At 38.9% G+C, this 26,923-nt stretch overlaps 1 protein-coding gene across 4 annotated transcripts in view; it reads left to right on the forward strand.

Moving 5' to 3' along the window:
* Positions 1–26,923, forward strand: part of Acbd6 (acyl-CoA binding domain containing 6) — a 126,077-nt gene that overhangs the window by 42,924 nt on the left and 56,230 nt on the right. For 2 of the 4 annotated variants that reach the window (XM_076941366.1, XM_034513597.2), the window contains exons 5-6: positions 11,894–11,999; positions 20,389–20,478. In XM_076941366.1, the coding sequence (XP_076797481.1) occupies positions 11,894–11,999; positions 20,389–20,478 (196 nt within the window). The remainder of the gene's footprint in view (positions 1–11,893; positions 12,000–20,388; positions 20,479–26,923) is intronic. The other 2 variants (XR_013112882.1, XM_076941367.1) reach the window with 1 other exon arrangement.

Genomic DNA, 26,923 nt, shown 5'->3' on the forward strand with positions numbered 1-26,923 from the left:
ATCCTATGCTACTTTAAGGAGTCATGGAATAACTCTAAGATTGTTAACTAAAAGGGAGAGTGTTTAATGCCTTTATTCTTTTAGTTAACCAAACATTGACTTTCTTCCTCTGCAACATCAAATGTTTCACATGTTCCATTTGGCCTCCCCAAAATTTACTGAAGGGAGTTATCTGTCTTCCTGAAATGAAGAAAGGATTGTACCAAAAAGAGAAACTATGAAGTTTAACTTTCTAACAGATCAGTCACTTATCTATGATAATGACCTTTATTTGGGTGCTAATTTATGCAAGGGCCCCTAGACTGAAAGTGTTTTCCAAAATGGCTCGCTGATTGTGGTCTCTTTTGGAGTATAGGTGACATGAATGATCAGTAACTTTACAGAACAAGAGCGATCAAATATCTTCCAGTGAAGTGAGGTAGCTATCTAGGGAGAGTATTCCTGAGAGATTTCAGCTGATTTCAACGGGTTGGTATTGCAGGGCTTTTGGAGGTCCTGCTTGTGGATTAATAATAAGGACAGAGAAACGTCTGTATAGTGCAAAGCTGTTGGCCTGTTTGCTGGGGCAGTCTTTCAGCTAACCCATCTAACTTAACCTGACTTCTCCACCATTGCTTCTCTCCATGTGGCTCTCTCTGCTCTACCTCCCTGCCCTTCTTCCCTTCTCTCACCCACTTCCTAAAGCAATGGCTCTTAGGTCAAATCTGATGGCACAAAATAATATCGCTTGTTTTTGTAAAGTAGAATTTTTTTCCTGTGTGTTGGGGGTGGGGAATGTTGAGACACAGTTTCTTTGTGTAGCCCTGACTTGTCTTGAAACTCACTCTGTAGACCTCAAACTCAGAGATCTGCCTGCCTTTGCTTCCTGAGAGCTGGGATTAACGGTATTTACTACCACACCCAGTTATACAGGAGAATTTTTAATTCAGCTCACCACATATGTATGCATCTGCTGTGAGACAGAACATGGATATTTGTCTTCAGCTTCTTCACTTTTGAGTAATGTTTTCTTAGTGCTTTTGTTGTTCTTGTTTGTCTTTTGACAGAGTCTCTCTATTATGTAGCTCCTATTGTCCTAAAACCCACTATGTAGACCAGGCTGGCCTCAAACTCAGAGATTCCAGGTGCTGCCCCTCCATGACAAGCTATTCTTAGCACTTTTGTTTCTTTGTTGTGTTTTTGTTAGTTTTCTTAAGACAGGGTCTCATTTGGTTCAGCTCAGCCTGAACTCACTGTGTAGTGGAGGATGACCTTGAACTCATGACTTTCTTGCCTCCATCTCCTGAGTGCTGGGATCATAGGTATATGCCACATTTGCTTTTTCTTAGTACTTCTGGCATTTTCATGTATGTATAATAATATTACTGAACCAAAGTATGAACTTTTGCTATAGGTAAACCTGGTTAGGCCTGACCTTAGTTCATTAATAAAAATATCTTTTTATGCTATTTTTAATTTTTTATTATATGCTTATTTATTGTATGTGTGGGAGGTGGGGCAGGTATGAGCCACAGTGTACATACAGAAACACAGATGCTGAGAGTCACTGAAAGTCTTTATGCTATTACAAGCATAGTAATTCTCTTACTACTACAGTAGATCTGGAAACATCATAATTAGTCATGCTTACATTAATAAAATTCATTTGACTAGTAGAATAATTCTGTTATAATAAACTTAATCATAGTAATTTTTTCCTGTACTGAGATGTTGGATTATTACAGTGAAGTACCAGGTATACACTTTTAGAATTTTTTCATAAGTATTAAAGTGTAGTTCAACAATGAAAACAGGCTATTTTCTGAACTTTATGTCATGGGTATTTGGATATGGTACTATTACTTTTCTAAGACAAATTGTGCTTTAACTAATGTTATTTACAAATTCTTATCAGAATTTAATTCAACTGATACGAAAGCAGAAATCAATGTAGAGTTTTAAAAATATCAAATAATAGAAGGAAAATCTTTTTGCACAATCACTTTTTAGAAGATAAAACAAGGTATTTTGCAGATTATTTTGAGTATGTTGTAAAGTTGAGGAAAGTCAGCGTACATTTGAGTAGCTTGGGATCCATTGCTCTGGTTTCCCCACTAACGTGTTACAGATGACACATTAGTCTAAGGGCCCGTTTTTTGCCCTTTTGGTTCAAACCTTTGTTTCTGCCGTCTAGGAGAGACCCAGTAGCCCAGACACCAAGTAGGAGCGTCTACTTCTGAAGTTAGTTAACTGTTGTGTAATGGAAAGGCTATAGTGAGGTGTCAGTTAACTTTATACAACTGTGGAGCCAGACGACAGGCATTCAGCTGTGGATTCCACCACGTTAGCTGGAACCTGAGCTACTTACTCATCTGTAGAATGGGGTTGATAGTGTCTGGTTCATGTGGCACTTGTGTGGAATATATAGATGCACACAAGTGCCCTAGAATAATACTTGGCAGAATATGCATTTCCATAAAGCTGTAAACGTTTATTAGCACTCAGCACAGAGGCCACAACAAGAGACGAAGCGCTGAAAGTAGGAACCAAAAATTAGAGGTCTGCTTACAAAGCAGGTGCAAACTGTTTGCTTTTGCAAAGGAGCATGGAACACTAGGAAGGCAGAGCCACTCTGCTGGATCTGGGCACGTGTCTGATCTTACCATTCAGTCAGCTGTAGCTCTGAGATGAGCTGTTTTGTTTGTACACCCGCGTGCAGGGGGCTCTGTACCAAGCAAGCATAGGGCTCTACGCATGGTGCCGTCACCAGAGTGACTTCAGTGTGCAGTGAATGCCTGCTTGTGTTTGCTCTAGAAGTCAACACACACATGGAAACATTAGGGCAAGAATTAAAAGTAGAAAAGAGGAAAGGTAAACTGCCTAGCCTAGCCTGCAATAAGATTTGCTCTTCTCTGTTATGTTTTATAGTTTGATGCCTCATAATCTGTTAGAATTTTAATTCCACTTACTCATGCAGCCATCTGGACCTTCTCTAAGCAAGACCAGTCTAGTATACAACTGAAATGATTGATGGGCTCTGGAATTGATTAGTTGTTCTGTGAGACAAATGAAGTGTTTGGCAGAAAATACCAGAGGTCACTGCTGTGGTCAGACAAAAAAGCATGTAGAATTTCAAAGAGATGTTTGCATTGTTGACTTATAAAGTTTCCATTTTTAAGCAGTAATAACATCTTGATACTATTTTGAAAAATAACTTTTCATTACTTGCTATTTGCTCTTTAATATTGATTATAAAGAGAAAGAATATAAGTAAAAACTAGGATGAAAATGATTGCTTTGTGCTTTGTTTTTGGTTAAAATATAAACTAGACTGAAAGCATAGAAGTTTGACACTGATACAGAAACTACTGTGAATTTTTTGGAAGCAATGTGTGATTGGATAACAGGCAGCAGCAACATAGTTTTATTGCTACTTGTAAGATCTGTTGCTATAAAATTTTCCTTAGGACTTTATTCAAAGCCTCACATTGTTATATACTAGCCTGGGTTTTGCAAGCTTGTTGAAGCTTTCATTGCTAAGCATATCTTATGTTTTAAAGGTGGAGTATTTGGAGCCTCACGCTTTCATTAGGCTAAGTCATTATGAGACACCACTGTCCCAGTGACAGCACTGTTCCTAGCACTAAGAGCATCTGTTTGGCTGGTTAGTGTAATCCTTCCCCATTTCACTGTTGCCTGTGATCAACACTGTGTTAACACTTTGTTGATCGGTGATAAATTAGATGACATATGTCTTGTTACAGTCTGGTTGTTCCTTGAGGATACACACGTGTGTACAGGCAAGTGGGCAACTCTCTCTTGAGAATCTGACTGCTCAGAATGAACTTGAGCTATGGATTTATTCAGCCTGTAAAACCTCAGCTGGCATAAATAATTGAGAAAGCAGAGGTTTGTCTGTGGTGCATACCTCAGGGACCCATGGCTCCCTTCCTGCTCTCTACCTCCCTTTCTTATGAAAATGATCCCAGTTGCACTCCCAGATAATAACACACCAAGCAATTAAAAGCCATGGGTGGCTGGAGAGAGGAGAAAAGGTTTAGTTAATGAGCTTTTCCTCTCTCAGTGCCCATGAGAGCCTCAGGAATGACAAGGCGATTAAAGCAAAGAGATAATTATAGATTATGTGAAAATGGGTCTCTGGGGACTGGCAGGTCTTGACATAAACAGTAAGTGTTGTAACAGTCTCCTGGCTCTCCTATTCTCCCTTTTCTAATGTGCTTCATTTGGCTTCTGTGTGCTCAGTGCCATGATGCCAGCCAGGCATACAGGCAAATCCACCTGTTTGCAGATCAGCAGCTCTTTGAAACAGAGGTCATGCATCAGCCGAAGCCACTGTCTACCTCTTTATCTCCATGTCTTGTTCCCTCTCTCACCACTGTACTCTTCCTACCCAGTCCTGCTCTCCTTCCTCTCTTGTATCCTCATCTTTTGGTAGTGGCTCACATGCTTACACGTGTGTACAGAGTTTCCTGTGTGTTAATGGACATGCACATAAAAGGCTAGAGTATGTAGTTTTGAAGACAGTATGACCATTGCAATACCAAGAGAAAATATATGTTGTGGCTGGAGAGAGGGCTCAGCAGCTAAGGGCATTGACCGTTCTTTTAGAGGTCCTGCGTTTGATTTCTGACACTCACATGATGGTTCACAGCCCCAGTCCTAGGGCTTCTGACTCCCTCTTCTGACCTCTGAGCACCTTGGACATATGGTAAACAGACATACATGTAGGCAAACATTCATACACATAAAACAAACTTTAAAAATTCAAAACAAGAGAGGCAGGGTATGCATTATTAGTAAAAGGAACAAGGACCCTCACCATCTCATTAAGATAGTCTTCCTCTTGCACTTTGGTCACTCTGCTCAAATCACAGTGCCTTATTTTTATTTTTAAAGGTCTAATTAATATTTATTAGATGGGTTGATTGATAATGATAATGTCTAAATATGATAAATTATCCCACTTTAAAACATATGCTAAATTATTATATATTTTAGATAAGGTCTGACATAGCCCAGGATGGCCTTGCACTCTTGATCCTTCTGCTTTTACCTTCTGCATATTCTGCAGCTAATATAATGACACTATCATATATTGACTGTTTATACTCAATCATATTTAGTGGTTTTTATTAATATAGATAGATGTTAGTGGTATCGTGTGTTACAGGTGAGGGCACAAATTCAAGGTTAGGTTACTTGTCCAAGGTCAGTGTGGTTAGTAGCTCTACTCTAGTCTCTGTGCCCATGGGATCCTGAAATGGTTGAGGAGACATTGTTATTTTTAATTAATGAAATGGAATTTGACAGTTGGTATTGTAGCACTATACTTTCTTCAGTTTCAAAATTAAATACCTTTCCTTTCAGCATTCTTAAGAATATACTTCCCTAAAAAACTTTGACGCTGTCTCTCACTTATTACTAAACTGGCGATGCTTCCTTTGTATTGTTTTATTGATTTTAAACTCAATTTAATGGTTGGGAATGTTAACTGACCCTTCAGAGAAGTCTTTTAGCAAAACAGGTGTGTGAATTTTCTGGTGTGGGCACTGATTTTCCAGGGATTGACTAGAATTTTTATTTTCTTGGACACATTTAAAGTATCACGATTTTTCCTCAACTTGGATAAGAGGCAGATTTTAAAAAGTAGAATGGACTTTCAGTAGTCAATGTCTTTATAAAATCATAGTTAAATAACTTTTCCAATATAACTTTTTATCTTTAATCAGTAGGTAACTTCCAAATGACTATTTGATATCTAGGATTTCAAGAGTTATTTTAAGGATAATTCGACAACAAACCAGACAGTTAGTAAGTGCTCTAATCTTAGGGCAGTATGCCTTAATGTGATTACCTTTGAGACAGTGTTTGCCGCCACTGGATCTTTGCCTTGGTCTTGCAACACAGTATTTCAGGAGGGAGCTATGACTTGCAGGCTTTTCCCAAGGCTCACAGCACAAACTCTCAGTGATGGTCTTTGATAAAATTAAGACTCAAAACCAGGCCGGGCGGTGGTGGCGCACGCCTTTAATCCCAGCACCTGGGAGGCAGAGGCAGGTGGATTTCTGAGTTCGAGGCCAGCCTGGTCTACAGAGTGAGTTCCAGGACAGCCAGAGCTACACAGAGAAACCCTGTCTAAAAAAACAAAAAACAAAAAAAAAAAAAAAAAAAAAAAAAAAGACTCAAAACCAGTATTCTATAGGGCAAAATTAACATCTAAGATTTTAATTACATATTAAATAGAAGCAAGAATTTTTAATACACTAAGTTAATCCTTGTCAGGAGTTGTCTTTACCTGATGAGCTTTACTAAAACCATTAACAATATTCTCCTTCAGAGAAACATCTGTGAGTTAAGTTAAAATATGCCAGAATGTTTTGTTGTAAATATTTCCTGTTGTCTTTTGGCTTTGGATTGATTTAACACAGTAGGGGAGGCGTCTGCAGCAGCAGTCTGCCGAAGTGCCCATGACGCGGGCTCCTTCCCTGAGTACGCACTTGTGTGTGTAGAAGGCTGGTGTGGCTTCCCCTTACCCGATCCAGGGCTAGGGAGCGACCTTTGCTCTTCCCCGACTAACTTACACTGCCAACCGTTCAGGGCTCTTTACTTGCTTTCTCCTCTGATGTTGCTGGTCTCTCAACCCCTGCCATGGACAGTTGCTTCTTCCTTGTTCATCCAATCTTTTTTATTTTACTTATTTTTTTTCTACTTTTTATTTTATTTATAAGGTTCATTTGTAAGCTTATCTTTTAATGCTTTTTTTTTGACCATCCTTATTGTTATTTATATCTAATTCTATTTTAAATTCACAAATAATCATGTATGTGTGTTTATGGGATACATTGTGTTATCTTGATTCATATATTCATTATAGAAAGAGTCAAACAAGTTAATGTCTCTGTCACCTCACTAATATGTCACCATTTGTGGTGTAGACTTAAAATTCTAGTGATTTTATTGTACATAAGAACTTATGTAACTAAGCGCCCTGCAGTGCAGTGACTCTAGAGTATGTCCCTCCAGTGTGACCAAAACTCTTTTACTTTAACCAGCATCCTCGTTTCTGACCCTCCCTCCCTCCTCTGGTAACCACTCTTCTCACTGAATTTATGTGAAATTTGCCTTTTAAGAGTCCACCAAAAAGTGAGGTCATACAGTATTCTTCTGTGTTAGACTTCTTTTCCTAATCATAGGTCTTAATTACTTCTCTGTTGCTGTGAAGAGATACCGTGCCCAAGGCAACTTATTAAAGAAAACATTTAAATGAGGCTTATTGTTTCAGATTATGAGTCCATGACAGGTCATGGTGGAGAACATGGTAGCAGGTAAAAGAATGGCTCTGGAGCAGGAGCTGAGAGCTACAAGGGAGGGAGGGAGGCAGAAAGGGAGGGAGGGAGGGAGGGAGGCAGAAAGGGAGGGAGGGAGGGAGGGAGGGTTTCTGTGTGTGTGTGAGAGAGAGGGAGGGAGGGAGGGAGGGTGTGTGTATATGTGTGTGTCTGTGTGTGTGAGAGAGAGAGGGAAGGTGTGTGTGTGAGAGATGGGGGAGAGGGAGGGAGGGAGTGTGTGTGTGTGTGTGTGTGTGTGAGAGAGAGTGATGGGGGAAGAAGAACTGGAATGATATGGGTTCTGAAACCTCAAAGCCAGTGACACACCTTCTTTAACAAGTTTACACCTCCTAATCCTTTGGGCCATTCTCATTCAATGCAAAACACATAATTTTCTCTGGTCCCACCTGTGTCGCAGACAGTAGAATCTTCTTTGAACATTGCATTGTGTAGGGTACATTTCCTTCACCCATCCACTCATTGATGGACACAGGTTGCTTCCATATGTAGACATTGAAATAATGCAGTTACAGACATGGAGTGCAAACATCTCATAGTACTTACTTCAGCTTCTTTAGCTGTATACCCAGAAGTACGCTTGCTGGAAACATGGAACCTCTGTATTTGTTTTTTTTGAGGTACTTCTATATTTTTTTCAAAATGCTTTATTATTAACAGCTACAGGGATTCCTTTTCCTCTGTGTTTACCAGCACCTTCTTGGTAATAACTGGTCTATTAGGCAAGAGATGGAATCTCATTGTGGCTTTAATGTACAGTTCTCTTCTGATTAGAATCTAAAATTTTGTCTCATGTAGCTACAGGCCATCCAGATCCCTTCCCTTCCCTTTTTCCCTTTTCCCTCCCCTTTCCTCCCCTTCCTCCCCTCTTTCTCCCTCTCCCTTTCTCTCCCCCTCCCTTTCCATTCCTTTGTGTCCACCCCCCCACCCCCCAAGAAATGCCTGGTCAGAACCTTTTCCATTTTAAAATGAAGGTATTTGTCTTCTTGCCGTTGAGTTTTTGAGTTCTTTGTACGTTTTGGATGTTCTTTATGGGGTAGCTGGCTCCTGGCTCCTGGCTCCTGACCACGCCTCTGTAGAATACTGCGTCAGGGCAGTGGACCCAGGCATTCTTTTATAGTACCTAAGGATTTTAGGAAACATTTTTATTGTTTAATAATTACAAAAGATATGATTTTATGTTCTATAAATTGTACAGTTTTTAAGATAAACTTCACTTCAAAATGTGGCTAATGAAATTTAAATAAGGTAATATTCTTTTTAAACAAAATACATGACTGTTATTGAAAAAATTGGAAAAGGAGTACAGATAATCATATTCTGCAAATGCATGTGAATCTTCAGTTATCTCAAAAAGTAATAATCAAGTAACATTCTGATCTTCATTAAAAAGTACATGAGTGAGCTCTCTATAAAGATTTATATAAATTTTTTTACTTTTCACTTCATCTAGAACTAATGTTTTCTATGTAGTCCTCTACAACAAAGTATGTATATAAGTTAAAGTTTTTAAAATTGTGTTTTCTGTAACATTAGTGTTTTAAGTATTTTTTCTATTTGAACTAATTATTATATCTGTATATTTGATCAAAATAATACATATTATACATTTTGTTAAATAATTAACTATACACACTTTTAAACAGTCAATGAAAACATCACTGAATAGGATGGATGAGCTTTGAGGAATAGTTTAAATTTTTTTCTGTGCTAGGTTTTAACCAGGACCTATATAGGTGTTAGATTTTAAAATGTTTGCTGCTCTTTAGAAATTCCCATACCAAACCAAATAATTGATACAGGTAATACGTCTAAGAAACATTAAAAATATATTAGACAAGATACACAATTGAGTACGTCTTGTGCTGTTCTTAGTGCATGTGCATCAGGAACTTGAATTCAGAATGGAGTGTGCTAAACGCCCTCTCCCCTATGAGTAACCCTTGCGTATTACCAGGTAGGGGTGGCTCCCAGTGACCTCCAGTTTTTCCTTTCTGTGCCCCACCACCAGCTCCCCGTTATTCCCAAGTCAAAACAATTTTTCCAGAGACTACATTTGATATTATCATTTTCTCATAACATTTTTGTCAAAAATTATCATTTTTGACATAACAGTTGAGATTGTTGCCTCTTAAATTCCAAGGATCCCTGTTGTTCCCAAAATGGAAATAGAAATGTATTTTTTAACAGAAGTAGAATTGACATTGGTAGCTAATTAGAGCTAAAGTAATAGTATATACAGCCATAATTTTAAAAACAGACTTTTCTATGGTGTTGTCTCAGTTTTGCATAGTTTTGTTGTTGTTGTTGCTGTTGTGTTATTTTTAGGGATCTGAAGCACACTTTCATTCTGTGAAACAAGACATAGTTTATTTCTTTGTTGTTGTTGTTGTTGTGTTGTTTTTAGGGACCTAAAGCACACTTTCATTTCTGTGAAACAAGACATGGTTTCTTTCTTTTTTTCTTTTTTGTTTCATGGTTTCTTTCTTAAACCTGTGCCTGCTCTCCAGCTGGAAGCAGGCCATTCCTTTTATTCTCCTTCAGTCCTTTTCCTAGGACAGATTCTGCCTTATTTCATAATACTTAGAGTTTATCATTTTAACTATACTGTCTGTGTTCTTGCTTAGCCTTGTACTTCCAATTTACATGACCTTGCCCAGTGCCTTCTGTGTAGTGGGCACACAGTAAAACACACTAGATGCTTCAGAAAGGCTTTGTGTGGTTGCTGACGAAGTTGTATGTTTTAAGACAGTTAGGTATGGTTGTGGTAATTTTTCACTCTTCAGATTGTCTTTTAAGGTAGATAGATTCTGATGGGTTTTGATTTTTTTTTAAATGAATAGATGATAAAATCTGATAAGGTCTTGAACATAGTAAAACACTTTAATAGCCAGTTGGTGGTGGTGGTGGTATGTACCTTTAATCCCAGCACATAGGAGGCAGAGGCATGAGGTCTGAGTTCAAGGTCAGCCTGGTTCACGGAGAGAATTTCAGGACATCCAGGGCTACAGAGAAACCTTGTCTCAATAATAATAATTTAATTTAATTTGGGAATATAAAAACATCCTTTTATACCTGTCCCTAAAGTTCAGTCCACATATTAGAGATGTTCATTTTCATATTCTAAATTACCTATTGCCATTTTATGAGTCATTAATCTAGAAAAATGCACAAAAATGCATTACAGGAATAGTTTTATGTAATATTTTTGAGGTTTTATTTATTCTTATTTTATGTGTGTATAGGTGTTTGCCTGAAAGTGCCTGTGTACTGTATGCATGCAGTGTCCATGTATGCAGTGTCCATGTAAGCCAGAGAGGGCATTGGGTCCCCTGGACCTGGAGTCAGAGACACCTGTGAGCCATGTGGGTGCTGGGAATTGAACACAGGTCTGTCACAAGAGCAGCCAGTATTCTTAACTGTTGAAGCATCTCCACAGGCCCAGTTTTAGGTAATATTTTAGAGAACTTGTAGACCTCATACTAAAAAAAGAGTCTGCTATAAATTCTAGAATGGACTGTGGCTGACTACTGGAGGCACATGACATAACAGAACATACATTACATATAAAAATCAGCTGCTCTGAGTGAATTCTATCTTTAAAAAAATTTTTTTAAACTATGTGTGCATGGGGGTGTGGTATATGCACTTGAGTACCAGTGCCACAGAGACCAGATGTGTCAGATGCCCCTGGAACTGGAGTAGGCTGCCAAGAAGTTAACTTAGATCCTCTTAAAGAGCAAGCAGTATGCACTCTTAACTGCTGAGCCATAGCTCTCTGGCCCCACAGCTTTGTTTGTTTGTTTTTACATTTGATAAATGTGCTGTTATCTGCAAGGTTATTTGACCTCTCTTTGCCTGTGAAGTGAGATTATTGTGAAGAATAAAGGCTGGAGAGATGAGAGTGGAGAAAGAGCTTACCTCACAAGCATGAAGACTGATTTCAGCTTCCAGGGCCTAGGGCAAGTGTGGCATAATCCCAGAACTCAAGAGGCAGAGACAGGAGATCCCTGGGGCAAGCTGGCCAGCTAGACTTATGGAATTGGTGAACTCTGGGCTCAGCAAGTCATCCTGCCACATGTAAATGAAAGAACAATCAAGAAGGACATCATACACATGTATGAACAAACGCATGATATACATATACGGGCAAAAAAGAAAAGATTAAATGAGTTTCCTCATGTGATATATTTAGAATAGCATTTCCCTCACTTTGTTCCCTCCAAATTGCCATGTTACCACAGTGCTGCTCTAATGAAATGCCCAAGTCTCAGGAATGTGCTGTCAGTGTATGAAAGTGACGGGGCAGGACAGGGTGCAGAAAACCCACCATGAGGCAACTTCAGAGCAGGTGAAGTCTTCCCTACAAGGACCATGGTTACTGTAGTCCTTTTAGACACTGGATACATTATGTTAACTGGGAATCTAATGCTCTGCCTGTCACTTTAAACCCATTAATGTCTAAGTCCTCAGAGAACATCTTATGTTAAGAACATGTAACCTTTGTGTTTTATCCAGTAGGACAAACATAGCTTTTGTTTTTTTATTAGGGAAGAAGACAAAAACATATTTGATTACTGCAGGGAAAACAACATTGACCATATAACCAAAGCCATCAAATCGAAAACTGTGGATGTGAATATGACAGATGAAGAGGTATGGAAAGCAAGCCCTGCAGTGTCGGTGTCGTGCATGGGTGCTGAGGGTGGCCGGTTAGTTCTTATGCATGTGTTATTCTGCTGCACTGTCACTTTCTCACCACTGTGCCTCTCGGCTATGGCTCTAAGTGGAGTGTGGCCAAGAGCATCTCAGAGAGCATCGTCCGCGTTGTAAATTAAGTTAGGAGCTGGAACTTGCCACAGCCAAGTAGCTTCCATTTGTCTGTAATAAAGGAGAGGAGCCGTGAGCATGGTAAGTGGTATCTGTGGGTGATAGCAGGGTTCTACTTGTATGTAAAGTCTCCTGTTATGCTGTAAATATGTGCATTCGTGTGTTGAGTTTTGTACAGAAATATATTTATGGATATCTCTCAGAATTTTGATAAATTCAGTAATTTTAATACTGGCCCACTATACTCAATTATTTTTTAGAATATACTACTTTGCAACTTATTTCGTATATAAAGTTGCTACATACTTAACAGCTGAATTACAGTTAACAAAGGAGCAAAACTTGTTAGTTAACTTTTAATGATTTCTTGTTATTTTGTAATTCTGTACAAGAAAGTAGAAATGGTCATCTGGGCCCTTGGGGGTATGGCGTGCACAGCTGCACGCTGCTTATCCAGCACGTTGAAGACCCCAAATGCCATCCTTGCCACCGACAAAACAACAAAAAAGGGAGACTCTAATAGGAAATGGCTAAAACACAGTGTTCACAGGCGATTTGCTGAGGGTACAGATAATAACTGTATATAGTTGCGAGCTTTGTATACAGGGCGGCCTTTGATAACGTCTCACCTTTAGGGAACATCCTCCCTATACGATGTTGTCAGTGACTTCTGGAATTGAAAATGTAAATTACTTGTCTACAGGCTAGAATACATTTGACTCTAGCTCACTTGAGGCCAAAACTTTGAATTCTTTTAATTGCTTCTTTTGTAAATTTTTTTTTGCTTTTTTTGTAAATTTTTTTTGCTTCTTTTGTAATTTACATATATATATATGTATATATATATAAAATGCTAATAATATACTTTTGTCTTTTAAGTTATTGAGTTCCTTCTGTTTTATAGTTCCTCTTGCCTGTTTTAATCATCTTGTTCTCTGTCTTTCTCTGCCCTCTTAAATTTCAGCTTTCTGGCTGAATTTTAAATTGGTGCTTAAAATTCTATACTACATAGATACTGCTTGTGGTTGAGCTATCAACTGTACTATGTATATTAGTCAATTTTTGCTGCCAAAATAAACAACTCTCAAAGTTCTGTAGCTTATAATTTCTTGCTTATATCACCTTCTTGTCTTGCATAATAACATTTCACATATTCTGATATTCTTTTACTTTGTTTCCTGTTTGATGATTATCCTTCTGATATTTCAGAAGGACTGGGATTATTTAAGGCCTCTTGCTAGGCTCTCCTGGCTTGGTTTGGGCCCAGTTCCTCTCCATTTCATGTAGCTTTTCCCTCAAAGGTAAAAGATTGGTGAACTAGATACTGTGGTGTGGGAACAAAAGATAGGTACAGCCAGGCATCCCTGTCCACACACCCCAAGTCCATTAAATGTTTTATTAGAAATGTTACATAATCACATCTACCTGCATTCCTTTGGCCAAAACAAGTCACAAGACCAAGGCTCTTTTTAGTGGGACGTTCATTCTGATTACGAACAAGCAAGGCACAAAGGAATCAATGACTGTATAATGGTAACACCTACTCACCATGGAACAACATTTTGTTTTAAAGTCAGGATTACTTCTGTGTTTGTTTTTCGATTGCCTTGGTTTTCTCTGTTCCTATCATGAATTCTTTCCTCAAGTTGCCCAAGAGATAGTCACCCCATTTGTCTTAGATTCAAACGTTTTAGGACACTCCTGCCTGCTTCATCACTAGTCTGTCCAAGCTGGTCTTAACCTGTTGTGTGGATGTCATCCTGGCCTTTTTCTCGTACTGTTTTGAAATTTCTCTCTTTGCCTGGCTTCATGTTTTCTGCGTCCTGTGCCTTGCTTTGTTCTGTTGTTTACGTCTTTGGTTTCCTGCAGCATCTCCTTCATGCCTTTGCCTTTATTATTTATTTCCAATTCCTTCAAAAAAAAAAAAAAGGATAAGTGGTTTGTGATCTCATTGAAATTCTATCAGAACTCTCAGCATACTCCCTGAATATTTAATGAACTAATGAGTGACTAGGTAGAGGTGGGTCCTGTTCCTGTCACTTTCCAGTGCCTTGACCTATGTTGACTTTCCTCTGCCTTGGTTTCCTCATAATAGATGGAGATAGCAGTGTTTGCCTCCGGATCACTTTGAGTATTAGTGAGTTAGCATGTGCATGTAAATTGTGCCCAACACAGTAAGCACTGCATTATTTTCAGCTTGTTAGTTACTTTTAATATAAATGAAAAGTGATAGCAAAATGAAAAATAATTGAAGAAACTAACTTCACGATCTACTTTCCATTGGAAAGTGTGCATGCACCACTTGACCCCGTTCACATTTTTATCTTTAAGAACAGTCCTTTGTGCAGCATCCCTAAGAGTTTGCAGTGCACTTTTGCTTCTTACTCTGCCACACTGACAGGTGCTCTGTAAGTTAGATTAGATTCATCCTTAGCCCACAAGCAAGAACTAACATTCCGGGATGGACATTTGCCAGGTAGGAGTGAGGTCCAGCAGAGTGCTCTCACCTCTGGACCTAGGAAGGAGCAGCAAAGCAGGAGAAGCTTCGCAGGTGCCCAGCTCACTTAAGGTTTTCAGCAACAGCCTTCCCTCCCCCCCTCCCTCCCTCCTCCCTCCCTCTCTCCCTCTCTCCCTCTTTCCCTCTCTCCCTCTCTCCCTCCCTCCCTCCTAAATAGTTGTAAAGGTCATATCCAAGTGTGCCCTCTGCAGAGATTATTGGGTGGTCACTGTAAGTGCCTAGAGCAGAAGCAACTTATACAGTAACACGTTTTTGTTGATGGAACTGGAGGAACTTGGAAAGCTGTTCTTGACCATTCAGTGTTTGATGAGCGTGGCTGCTCAGCTCTTCTGGTTTCTTTCCCATGCAGCTGCTGTTACCCCAGCCTGCCAGGACACTGTGTTTCCATGAACAGATGAAGTGCTTACACATTCATAGACTGAGACGCCAAGAATTCAGTTGGGTTCTCTCATTGCTCCAAGCAGATTTCTGCCTTTTCAACCATGACATCGCAGGCTGAGCTTTGAATACTTATGGCAAGCCCTTTATTATCAATCAGGGATTTCTATGAATTAATTTAAGAACATGGGGACCTGGAGCTTAAAATCAGAATCAAATTTGACATCCTAAGTGAAATAAATTGTAGTGCTTCATGGCCTTTAAAGCTCTGACAAGTAGACCAGTTGGCGAGTGTTGATAATATTTAAGTATAGACCTCAGAATTGTGCTTCTCGGTTGAAAGAAAGTGTAGTGGTGAAAGGGAAGGCAGTTCGTGTTTCTGATGTTTGAAGTTAAGGCATTTCTGTACAAATTGTATAGGATTTCTGGAGATAACATTATCTTTATTATTTTTATTAAAAATACTAGCTTAACAAGTTCAAACAATTTTAGTCTTGCCCTTATGTGAGTAAAAATTACATTTAATACATATAAAATTTGCTATGAACTATGTAAATTTTATGATAGTCATAAATGGAAAAGAACGCCTAATATGAACTATTATGCATTAAAAATGACACAATAAATTATTAAATTATTTTAAATGTTAATCATTTTACCTAAGATGCAGATATTTAGACCTATCATAATATAGGAAAAAATGTATATGAAATGCCTTTTCAATAAGCTGTGTTTGTCTTATACAGTGAAGCTACCTGAGTATATATATGTCTATATTCATCCATATTTGCTATGTAATTGCTAGTAACATGGTAAAGCCAGAAGCTATGTTTTCTTTGTTTCCTTTTTTTATTTTTTATTTTGCTGTGTGGTTGAATCCTAGAGCCTTAGGCATTGGACTATACCTTCATCCCAAGGCATATTTTTTTTTCAAAGAAGTATTTTTATTCTTTGAGAATTTCACATATGTGTTTAATAAAATATGATCATATTTACCGCCTAAAACATGTATTTCTAATTTGATAAAGTAACATGGTCTTTTTAGTTGACATAATTAGGAGATAGTATTTTGCGTAAGAGGAAAGGTCTTGTAGCTATTCCTTCTAGTCAGGAAGATTTTCTGTCAGGTATTTCAAAGCCCACACTTATAGGGACATGGTGTTATATATACTGGCTTTTATATTTAATTTACAACTTTTACTTAATTTTAATATCTGCAAATAGTGTACTGTACTACACTGAAGCTAAGTTCATGCCTTTATTTAAGATTTGGAAAGGAAAAAAATCACAATAAAGTCCTAAGTTGAGGGAACTTTTGTTTTCCATGCTGTTGGCGAAATGCATATTAGCATTGATACAGACAATGGTGTGTAAAAGTCAGTGGCTATAATTTTCATTAGCAAAACTGCCAGTCTTACGTTATATCAGAAACTCAACTTAATGCTGAATCAGATGATAGCAAAGTAGCTTCCATTTGATGGACTTGGACATCTTATTTCGTAGATTTTAATGGACACCTGCCATTGCTGCCATTTTTCTGTGAGTAGGTCCACGCAGCTGTCACCACCTCCCACCCAGAACTCATCTCCCGCAGCTGGAGCTCCACACACTCAGTCCAGTCTACTTTATTTTTTTAATTAAAAAAAAAATTAAGAGTTTTAGTTTTAAAGATAATTATTAGTTTTAACAAATTTACTAATAAATTTTATGGCAATTTAATGATTAAAATTGATGTAAAAGTTACAGAAAAGACAAAACAAAGCTTTCACGTACTTTATGGTATTCTTTATTACATCATAATGGTATTTTTTCATGGATGAACATACAGACAAGTATGCTACAGTTAAGAAACCTTCTTTTTACTGGGCAGTGGTGGCACACACCCTTAATCCTAGCACTTGGGAGGCAGAGGCAGGCAGATTTCTGAGTTCGAGGCCAGCCTGGTCTACAGAGTTCCAGGACAGCCCTGGCTATACTGGTAAACCCTGTCTCGAAAAACAAAGAACAAAACAAACAAAAAAAGAAAGGAAGGAAGAAAGAAACCTTCTTTTCATGAAAGAGTCAGAAATCTTAACATAATTCCAGGGGCTCTTCAGTGACATTTCTTACTTTTCGGGACTCTGGGAAAATGTAAGCCCCTACAGCTACTGTAAATGTAGCAAATTCCCATCTGACTCCTTTCTCGATGCAGCTGTGCAGGAAACAGTGTTTGCACAGCCAGCTAGATCTCCAGCCCATGGAGTCAGCCTCCTGCAGCAGCATCTGGACACTTTCTGATGGCGTCTCCTTGATTTCCACTGTCCGTAGCGTGAAAGTTCCATTTTACCGTGACCATGTTCCTGTTCCCGTCCACACCCAGAGGCCGTGTCTGACAGCAGTCGGACTTCTCAGGATACCTCCCCCCATTCTTTGTAGCAGTACTCTGTAGGCCTTATGTCAGTTGAATCCCATAATTCTGTGTTCTTTATAGTTCTGTGTTCTTTCATCTGCTAATTATATGGTACTCCCCCATAAATATTTGGTACACTGTCAAGGAGAGACCTCTAAAAAACTTACATATAGCAGCTTCAATCTGTCCTTTTTTTAAAAAAAAAATCTATTTTTTTAAATCTGTGTAGATAGGATACTTTGTATATGATCCCCAAATATCATAAGAATACTCATAATAAAGTATACACATTTAATTTTGTGGTGTATAGGAGAAAAGTCTCATTTAAAAAGTCTACATGGTTTAGGACAATTAAAGCTATCAGAGAAGCATTTAAAATATTAAGACCTACTTTCTGTTTTCTAGAAGATATAAAAGTAATACCACTTAATAGGTTAGTTGCTACTGTGCACTTTCAAAGCACTTTAGAGTCATTCATCTGTCTAAGGGAGGACATGCTAACACCATTGCTTAATAGATGAGAACTTTCCCTCCCTGCATTTACTGCATTTGAATTAGAGAATTTACCCAGAGCTCTCCAGACAGTGCTCGCATAGTGTTCTGAGGGCCTAGCAGAACCCTTTTTAGTAATAATCCCCTAATCTCCTAGGTACTGCCAAGGTAATTTTCTAGTAGGATTTTAGAAGTAGAAACAAAGACTTATCGTATTTTGGACTAGCGAGAAGTATATGTAGCTCAAAGACTTGTAAGAGATTATATTACTCATACAGATTTGGAAGAAGTGTTTGAGCAAATGGAGCTCACTTCCTGTACCCACAGTAATGCAGTAGCTGCATCCTGTTGGCCTATGCAGGATGTTAGCCAAAAAGGGAGGAAACCATGGTGTCGCTCCCTCCTGAGCTTGTCTTCCCACTGCGAGGCTGTTTCTGCATTACCAGTTAAATTCTTACTGGGAATTATTCTAAATGAGAGCATGTTTTCAGAAACGATAATCTGAGGAAGTCAAGGCACAGACGCCACTGTCCTGACCCCTACTCATCTAATTCTACATGGCAGGTGAAGTCCCCAAGCCTGCTTTGTCTTGTCTGTAAATGTTTACTCCTGTTCTTGTCTCTGAACTTTTTAACATTGCATAAAGTATTAATCATTAGGTAGTCTTAATGTGGATCTCTCTAGCACTTCTACAGAAAGTCATTGTCAGAGAATTTATTCTAATTCAAGGTTAATTAGTGTACCATTAAAATAATGTGTTACAAAAATTAATTACAGTGCAGGTCAGAATATGTGTTAAAAAGCGTAGTGCAAATGTCTGTGAGTGCGCCATCCTTCTTAGAGCCGACTGTGCGCCATACTTCTGGAGCGCGCGTCCAAAGGGAGAATCACCCCTGACTCCGGTCACAGGTGTCTCCTCTAAAGTACATTTTGGCACCACATGTGACAAACTTAAAATATAACCCCCATTAACGATGAAGTGTGTTGCTCACCTGCTCTCCCGTTGGAACAGTGAAGGATTCATAGTTCAGCATTAGTTGGTGAAGCATGATTGGGTCAGACCTAAGGAACATCAGGAGCCTGCTTAAGAGGTAGAACTTATCTATACATCTTGTGGTATAAGTACACAGTACTGAGTTTTCTAACGATGATAGAGTTCTCATGCACACTATGTAAGCGTATCACACACCTTAATTATGCAGTGAGTCTTATTAATAGTTGAACTTAGTACCTACTCTTGAAATACTTAAATTAGACTAAAAATGATAAGCTTTTATCTGATTTTTTTTTCTTCTGAAGCAGGGTCTCTGTGTAGTCCTGTCTGTCCTGGAGCTCACTGTGAGACAGGTTGGCAGAGGTCAGCCTGCCTCTGCCCCCCTTGTGCGGAAACTAAAGGCATGTGCCACCACACAAGGCTGACTCACCCATGCTTTCATGTTTCCCTTCGGTTTCCCTCTTTTATAATTTTTAGGTGTGCAAGATCCTTTTTAGGATTTTGTGTAAGAAAGCAGGTGCTCCCAGGTAAATAAAGTCAGTCAAGCAAGTAAGACCAATAAGGAATCTGCAGGGCAGAGGTTGTCCTGGCCATTTATGTGACCAGTTGAACTAATACATGTATCCAGAGAGTCTAAAGGGTGAAAAACAGTGTACACAGCTTTAGAAAAGTTACCTTGGAGGCTGTGTTTTAAGGTCTCCCTTGTCCCAACCTCTATATATTATTTAAATCTTTCCTACAGTATAGAAAAGCATCTTATTCTTTATGAGGAACCACTGCTAACCTCAAAGGAGAGTTATACCATACATCACCCAGCAACTCAGGAGAGGCCAGCAACTTTGAAGGGCTTATTTGGGGCAAGAAAGTAGGCCTCAGAATTTCTGACAGTCAAAACCACATAACATGTTAATAGTAACTGTAAGTCTTTGACAGGTAGAAGTCAAAAGTAGTGTGTGATGTGCCTGACGACATGGCTTGGCCGTGAGGTTATTCACTCAGCACATATTACATACAATGATTACATTGTATATATTTATTTGCGCAAGTATGCGCACATGTGTACCTGCATGAAGATCAAAGAACAGCTGGCAGCAGTCAGTTCTCTTCCTGGAAATGCATCTCAGGTCGTCAGGCTTGTAACAGGCATCTTTATGGGCAGCCCAACTCCTATTACTGATTGTGTTGTTTGTATTACCATTTTCTGTTATTCAGGTAAGGAAAGTGATTAAACCAAAGCTGTTACCGGCTGGTGTGTGAAAGGACCAAAAGTAGAGCTCAGGGCTTCCCACTTCTTGTCTATTGCTTTCCCATAGTGCATCTTACAGCATCCTCAGAATAACTGATCTACAGCTTTACGTATCAGTCCTCCCATTTTTCTTAGCATGTGAGCTCTGTGTGGCCCACACATAGATTAACAGGTTTCTCTGCCATTTGCTCCTTGTAGGGCAGAGCGCTGCTCCACTGGGCATGTGACCGAGGACATAAGGAGCTGGTGAAAGTCTTGCTACAGTATGACGCTGGCATTAATTGTCAGGTAAGAATGTATTTAAAAGAAGCTTGCTCTTCTTCTTTTTCATTAAGATTCATTAATTTTTATTGTATGTGTATGGGTGGTTTTCTTGTATGTGTGTCTGTGTATCATGTGTATACAATTCCAGAGGCCAGAACTGGGTATCAGATCCTCTCAGATGAGGGTTGTGAGTCTTGGAAATCCAATCTGGGTCCTCTGGAAGAACACCCCGTGCTCTTACCCACTGAGCTAGAGCTCTGCAGCCCCACATAGGAGCTTTAAAACACACACACACACACACACACACACACACACACACCCCTGAAGTAAAATTTTCATAAGAAAATGTATGTGATTATATGTCCTAAGGCATATGTCTCTAGAGCCCATGCTATAGAGTTCCATAGTGTTGTCGTCATGCAGTGGCGACCCTGCAGCAGTTAAGCAGTTACTTCCGCCTCTTCCAGCCTCAGCGCCTACCCTACTAACTTGCTTTTTTCTCTGGGGTATTTTATGCAAGCAGAATCATGAGGTAGGTGCTTTCCTGTTTTGTTTCTTTCTCATATATATTGTCAAGCTGTATTTCTGGTGGAACACACCACAGGACCTCATTTATTTTATGGCTAGATTGCTAGGATATGAGCATCCAGTGTTTTCTTTCTTATCCATTCATTGTTTCTAACTCTTGACATCTGTAATGATGCTATAAGCGTCGTGCAGTTTTTCTATTTTTTATGCTTATTTCTGATACTTCTTTTTGGCTATTTTGGTTATCTACCTAAGGGTAGAATACTGGAATCTTACTGTAATTTTTTTTTTCAGATTTATCTTTATTTTATGTGTAGAAGTGTTTTGCCTGTGTATATATACACATTTGTGCACTAAGTGTGTGCCTGTGTCCTCAGAGAGCATTAGATCCCCTAGAACTGGAGTTACTGACGTTAGGAGCTATTGTGTGTATGCTGAGAGTCTAGCCCAAGTCCTCTGCAAACTCAACAAATAACCCCACCTGCTAAGCCATCTCTCCAGCCCCAGTCCTTTGGTAATTCAGTATGTAATTTCTCACATGTAATTTTGAGTAATCTTTAAACCATTCTCTGTAGGATCTGTACCATAACAACCCCACCCCTGCCGCCAGTGTGTGCAGCTTCCAACTTCATTCATCCTCAGTGACACTTATTCTCCCTTCTTTTCTAAAAAGGCATGGTAACTTTACCTCATTGTGACATGGTTTTGATTGACTTTTCCCTAACAACTAAGCAGTATTGAGCCCTTTTTTTAGTGGGGAGAGGGACCAAGACATGTATAGCCTTGGGTGCCCTGGAACTCACTCTGTAGATCAGTCTGGCCTTTGCCTCCCTAGTGTTGGGATTAAAGGTGTGTACCACCACCCAACTGTTTTGGTATATTTTAAAATTTATATGATATTATACTTTTATGAACCTCTTGTTCATGTCTTTTGCATAATTTATTATTAGATTGATAATTTTAAAAGAATTATATAAACATTCTATGTAATTTTAAGAGATTAAACATTTTATATATTTTAAGACAGAGTGTAATACACACATGTCATGTTAAACTGTTCCTCATGCTTCTTCCTGGAACTTTCTCCCTCTCATGACTTCTTTGAACCATCTAGAATTACCCTGTGACTTGTACACATTAATAGGGATTTTATTTTGTCCAGATGCCTAGCCAGCTGTTGTAATAATGTTTGCTAAATAACCATGCTTGCTTCTTGTGACTTGCAACATCTTCCTTACCGTAGTCTCTGGCCTTATCTCAGTCTATTTCTAGCTTGTCCTCACGGCCTATACTCTGTCTGAACATGGGATAAGACTTCACTGTTCATTCAGAAATTTTTCTACAGTGTTGCTTCTCTTTTTGTAAATGTGTGTAAGTTGTCTTCTTCCCCTCATTTATGTTCACTAAGTTAAAGCAAGTCACAAGAGGAACCTGCTGATACATTCTTGCCAACACAAGATTGTAAATACTTCATGGGTACTTTAAAGGAGAGTGTTCCCACGTTAAGCACTGTCTGAAGTTTCTGCCAGTTCTGTTGTTGGGATAGTACCAGGCAATCAGTCTCCATCCCTGCCTTGTGTGGTGTTTAGAGCATTGTGGACTGAACAATGCTTTGGTGCAGCTGAGGTTTCATGTGGGTTGTTAGGACTGATCGGTTAAGGTGGCATGCTGCCTGGCACAGGGTTTTCCTTCCTCCCTTCATTCACATGCCCACCTATGTTGCTCAGACTTTGTTCTTGACGATTCTAATCTGATCTCTCGAGCCCCTGGTATTGGGCGTCTGTGCTCAGGTCTCAGAAGGGCTGTTCCACTGTCGCTTCTCTTTTGGTTTCCTTACAAACAGCGCTTTTCAAATAGAGACAATGCAAGCATAATAAATGGAAGTAAAGACTCACCTCCCTCATGACTCAATCTTTCTTAAACAATATTATTATTGACTGGCTTATTGGTTGCCAAAAAAAAAAATCAATTTTATTAGGACTGTTTGCTTGGCCATAGATCTTGGTACTAACCCAGCACAGGCAGGCTGATGTTATCAACTGACTGAAGAATAACCTTTCCTTCGAGCCTGAAATGAAATAATTAGAGCTGTGTCAGGTCTGTTCTATGTATTCCCGTCATTTTAATCTTCGGTCTATCTCATAAATTCCTTTACTGAACTGCACTGGCTGGACTCTGTGGAACTGGTGAGGTTGGAACTAATGTTTATTCCTAAGAAAGAGCCTTTATGATTTCATCTGTTAGTGTGTGCTAACAGATATTTTGTTTCTTCTTGCTTACTTGACTTTTGCTTCTACTCTGGAAGTTGGGATATTGTCATATTTGATGTTAGGATAATGGTATTAATGCTGTGTGTGTCTCTGTGTGTATATCTGTGTGTGTATCTGTGTGTGGTATATGTGTGTGTCTGTGTGTCTTGTGTCTGTGTGTGTATGTGCGTCTGTTTGTGTATATGCAGACACACTTGTATGCACTCTTCTTCTTGACACAGCTTTTCATTTCTTGAAACCACTCCACAGACACATGATATAGATACTTTTGTCACTATAATAAAATACAATAAAGCAGCTTAAGGAGGAAAGAGTTTATTTTAGCTTGAACTTCCAGTCCTGACCCGTCACTGAGGGGTCAGGAATGGAACTTGAGCAAGGACTAGAACAGGAACCATGAAGGAATGCTGCTCACTGGGTCACGTTCACCTAGCTTTCTTATACAGCCAAGGGCCACCTACCCAGAGATGATCCCGCTCACAGTTGGCTGGTTCTCTACATCTTGCCCTAATCAAGACAATCTTTCACAGGCGCGAGCAGGTTTCCCTTTCCCAGATGGCTCTCGTTTATGTCATGTTGACAACCAAACTAACCAGAACATTAAAAGACATTTGGATGTCAAACATTTATTGGTAGATGTTCTCAGGTTTGTTGTAAAGTAGTGTTAAGGCAATAGATGGGGTGGTGGGCATGTAAGATTCTGTGTGGTGAGTATCACCTGTATAATGGCTGAAGCAGATCAAAAAGACACATTTGTTTAGGTGAGTAGCACAAGCACAGTGTGCCTTCAGTGAGCACCTTGCTGCTAACTGTTTGTGGTAAAGGTTTGAAATGTGAGAAAACTACAGCGTAGTAAATAAACCATTGGTGACACCGCTGAACGTGGGGTGGTGTGAAACTTGTCCCAGTGTCTACATGTGCCCAGTGTTTTATGTGCCCTGTCTCTTAGTCACCACACCAACCCTGTACACATACTACTTTCTCTGTCCTACTGATGGAGAAGCAAGAGCGTAGAGTCCCTGGAGCTATCCCAAGTCTAAACTCTCAGCCTTACCTCTAAAATGTGAATACATTGCAATCTCATCTTTTACATATAACTACATTTCTTCCTTTAAAATTACTGAAGTATATATAAAGCAAATTCAGCAAGGTAAATTGTATATAAATCCTAAGGATACGGCTTGCTGTGCACACACATGCACATGCATACACATGCACCTCACTAGTAACTGCCACTTACATCAAGTGGCAGCATCTCCTGAACTGGAGATTCATTTTCTTAAGCTACTTCCTGTTAAAATCCATACTTCCTGTACCACCCTGAAATGACTGTTATTTTGATTGCTGTTGCCACTCATCACTTCTAGCTCTTTGTGAACTTTGAATCTTTATAATAGTATTCAGTCTACAGTCTAGTATATAGTGTAGATGTAATAGTATTCAGTCTACAGTATATAGTACAGGTGTATTATTATTCAGTCTACAGTATATAGTACAGGTGTAATAGTATTCAGTCTACAGTATATAGTACAGGTGTATTATTATTCAGTCTACAGTATATAGTACAGGTGTAATAGTATTCAGTCTACAGTATATAGTACAGGTGTATTATTATTCAGTCTACAGTATATAGTACAGGTGTAATAGTATTCAGTCTACAGTATATAGTACAGGTGTATTATTATTCAGTCTACAGTATATAGTACAGGTGTAATAGTATTCAGTCTACAGTATATAGTACAGGTGTATTATTATTTAGTCTACAGTATATAGTATAGGTGTAATAGTATTCAGTATACAGTATATAGGCGTTGAATCTGGCTTATTACACTCAACATAATATTTATGAGACTCATCCCTGTTGTTACATGTATTATTTATTTATTTATTCTTTATTTTTATTGCTGGGTAATACCCCATCGTACGTACATGCTGCAGTTTGTCTCCTTCTCTGCTGTTGGACAGTTAGGGTTTCTTTTTTTTCCTTTCAGTGTTTTGTTTATTATGAATAAAGCAGCTGAGAATACGGTTGAGTATGGATGTACATTTAAACTCTCATTCTTTTCAGTATGTGTTCCTAGGAGTAGAATTGCTAGGTTATAGGATAACTCTGTGTATGACTCTTTGAGGGGCTGCATGTTGTTCTAAGAGTGGTGCCATTTTACTTCCACACCAGCAGAGTATGAGGGATCTAGTCTTCTACATCCTTGTCAACACTTGCATCATCTGTCTTCTTATTGCGTCCATCGTAATGTGTTTCCTAAACACATATAAAATGGTGTTTCATTGGGGTTCTGATATTCGGGGGGGGGGGGGTGTGATAATGTCTCCAGTTTCTGTTCTTGTGCTTACTGAACACTTACATATATTCATGGGAAATTTTTTCTATTTAGATACTATGTCTATTTTATTTTATGTTATATTGTTTTACTTACTTATTTAAGAAAGACAGAGTCTCACTGACTGACCTGGAACTTACTGTGTAGACCAGGCAGGCCTCAAAGTCACAGAGATCTACCTACCCCTCTGCCTTTGAGATCTGAAATTAAAGGTATATGCCACCATGGCTGGCTATGTGTCCACTTTAAAAAAAAACCAGGGTTGTCTCTCATGGAGTTGAAGGAGTTGTTCATGTATTCTAGATGCAGATCTCTTCACATATATGATTTGCAAATATTTTCTTCTATTCAATGAATTTTTTAAATTGATAGTGTCTTTTGAAACAATGTTCTTGTTTTAAAATTTTTAAAAGTTTAATCCTATTTAACTTTTTTATGTGTTTTCGTATCATTTTCCAGAACTATTGTCTAATCAAAGATCATGACAATTAAGTCCTTTTAAGATGTTTATACTGTTATCAATTTGATCTTTGATTCCTGTTGAATGGTTTGCATAGAGTATGAAATAATAGTTGAACTTCATTTCCCTCCCACCCCTTCCATCTCCCTCTTGCTCCTGACCTACTTGCTCTGGCCCTGCTCGCTCCAGCCCAGAAGTTTTTATTTTTATTTATTTATTATATGTAAGTACACCGTAGCTGTCTTCAGAACCCATAAGAGGCCATCAGATCTCATTACGGATAGTTGTGAACCACCATGTGGTGGCTGGGATTTGAACTCACTGCCTCTGAAAGAGCAGTCAGTACTCCTAACTGCTGAGCCATCTCACCAGCCCTGAACTTCATTTTTTATGTGTAGATATCTAGTGGTTAATAATTTGTTAAAAAGTCTCTTCCCTCTTCCATTAAACTTCTGTAGTACCTTGACAAAACACTTGACCACAGATGTGGAAATCTATTTTCAGACTCAGCTTTCTCCAACTGTCATTATAGAAATTAACAGTCACCATTGTCTGCATATTCCTTCTGATCAGCTCAACTCTCCATGGCTTCTCCTTCTGATATTATCATGATATACTGCACTTTCTAAAACTGCCCTGGGGTTCTTGCCCCCCACCCCACCTCATTCATCCATCTATTATCCATTCATCTATCTCTCTATCTCTGTCTCCATCTCTCTCTTCCTTCATCCTTCCCCACCTCCTTCTCTCTCTCTTTTCATCTGCTTTCTAGTATAAGGTCCCTGATCTCATCTAGCCATAATTACCTTCTGAAGGCCATTCAGGTATTGTCATGTGGGAGGTAAGAGCTTCAACACACAAATGTGAAGACT

This window comes from Arvicanthis niloticus, chromosome 10 (genome assembly GCF_011762505.2).
Source record: "Arvicanthis niloticus isolate mArvNil1 chromosome 10, mArvNil1.pat.X, whole genome shotgun sequence".
Classification (NCBI taxonomy): Eukaryota; Metazoa; Chordata; class Mammalia; order Rodentia; family Muridae; genus Arvicanthis; species Arvicanthis niloticus.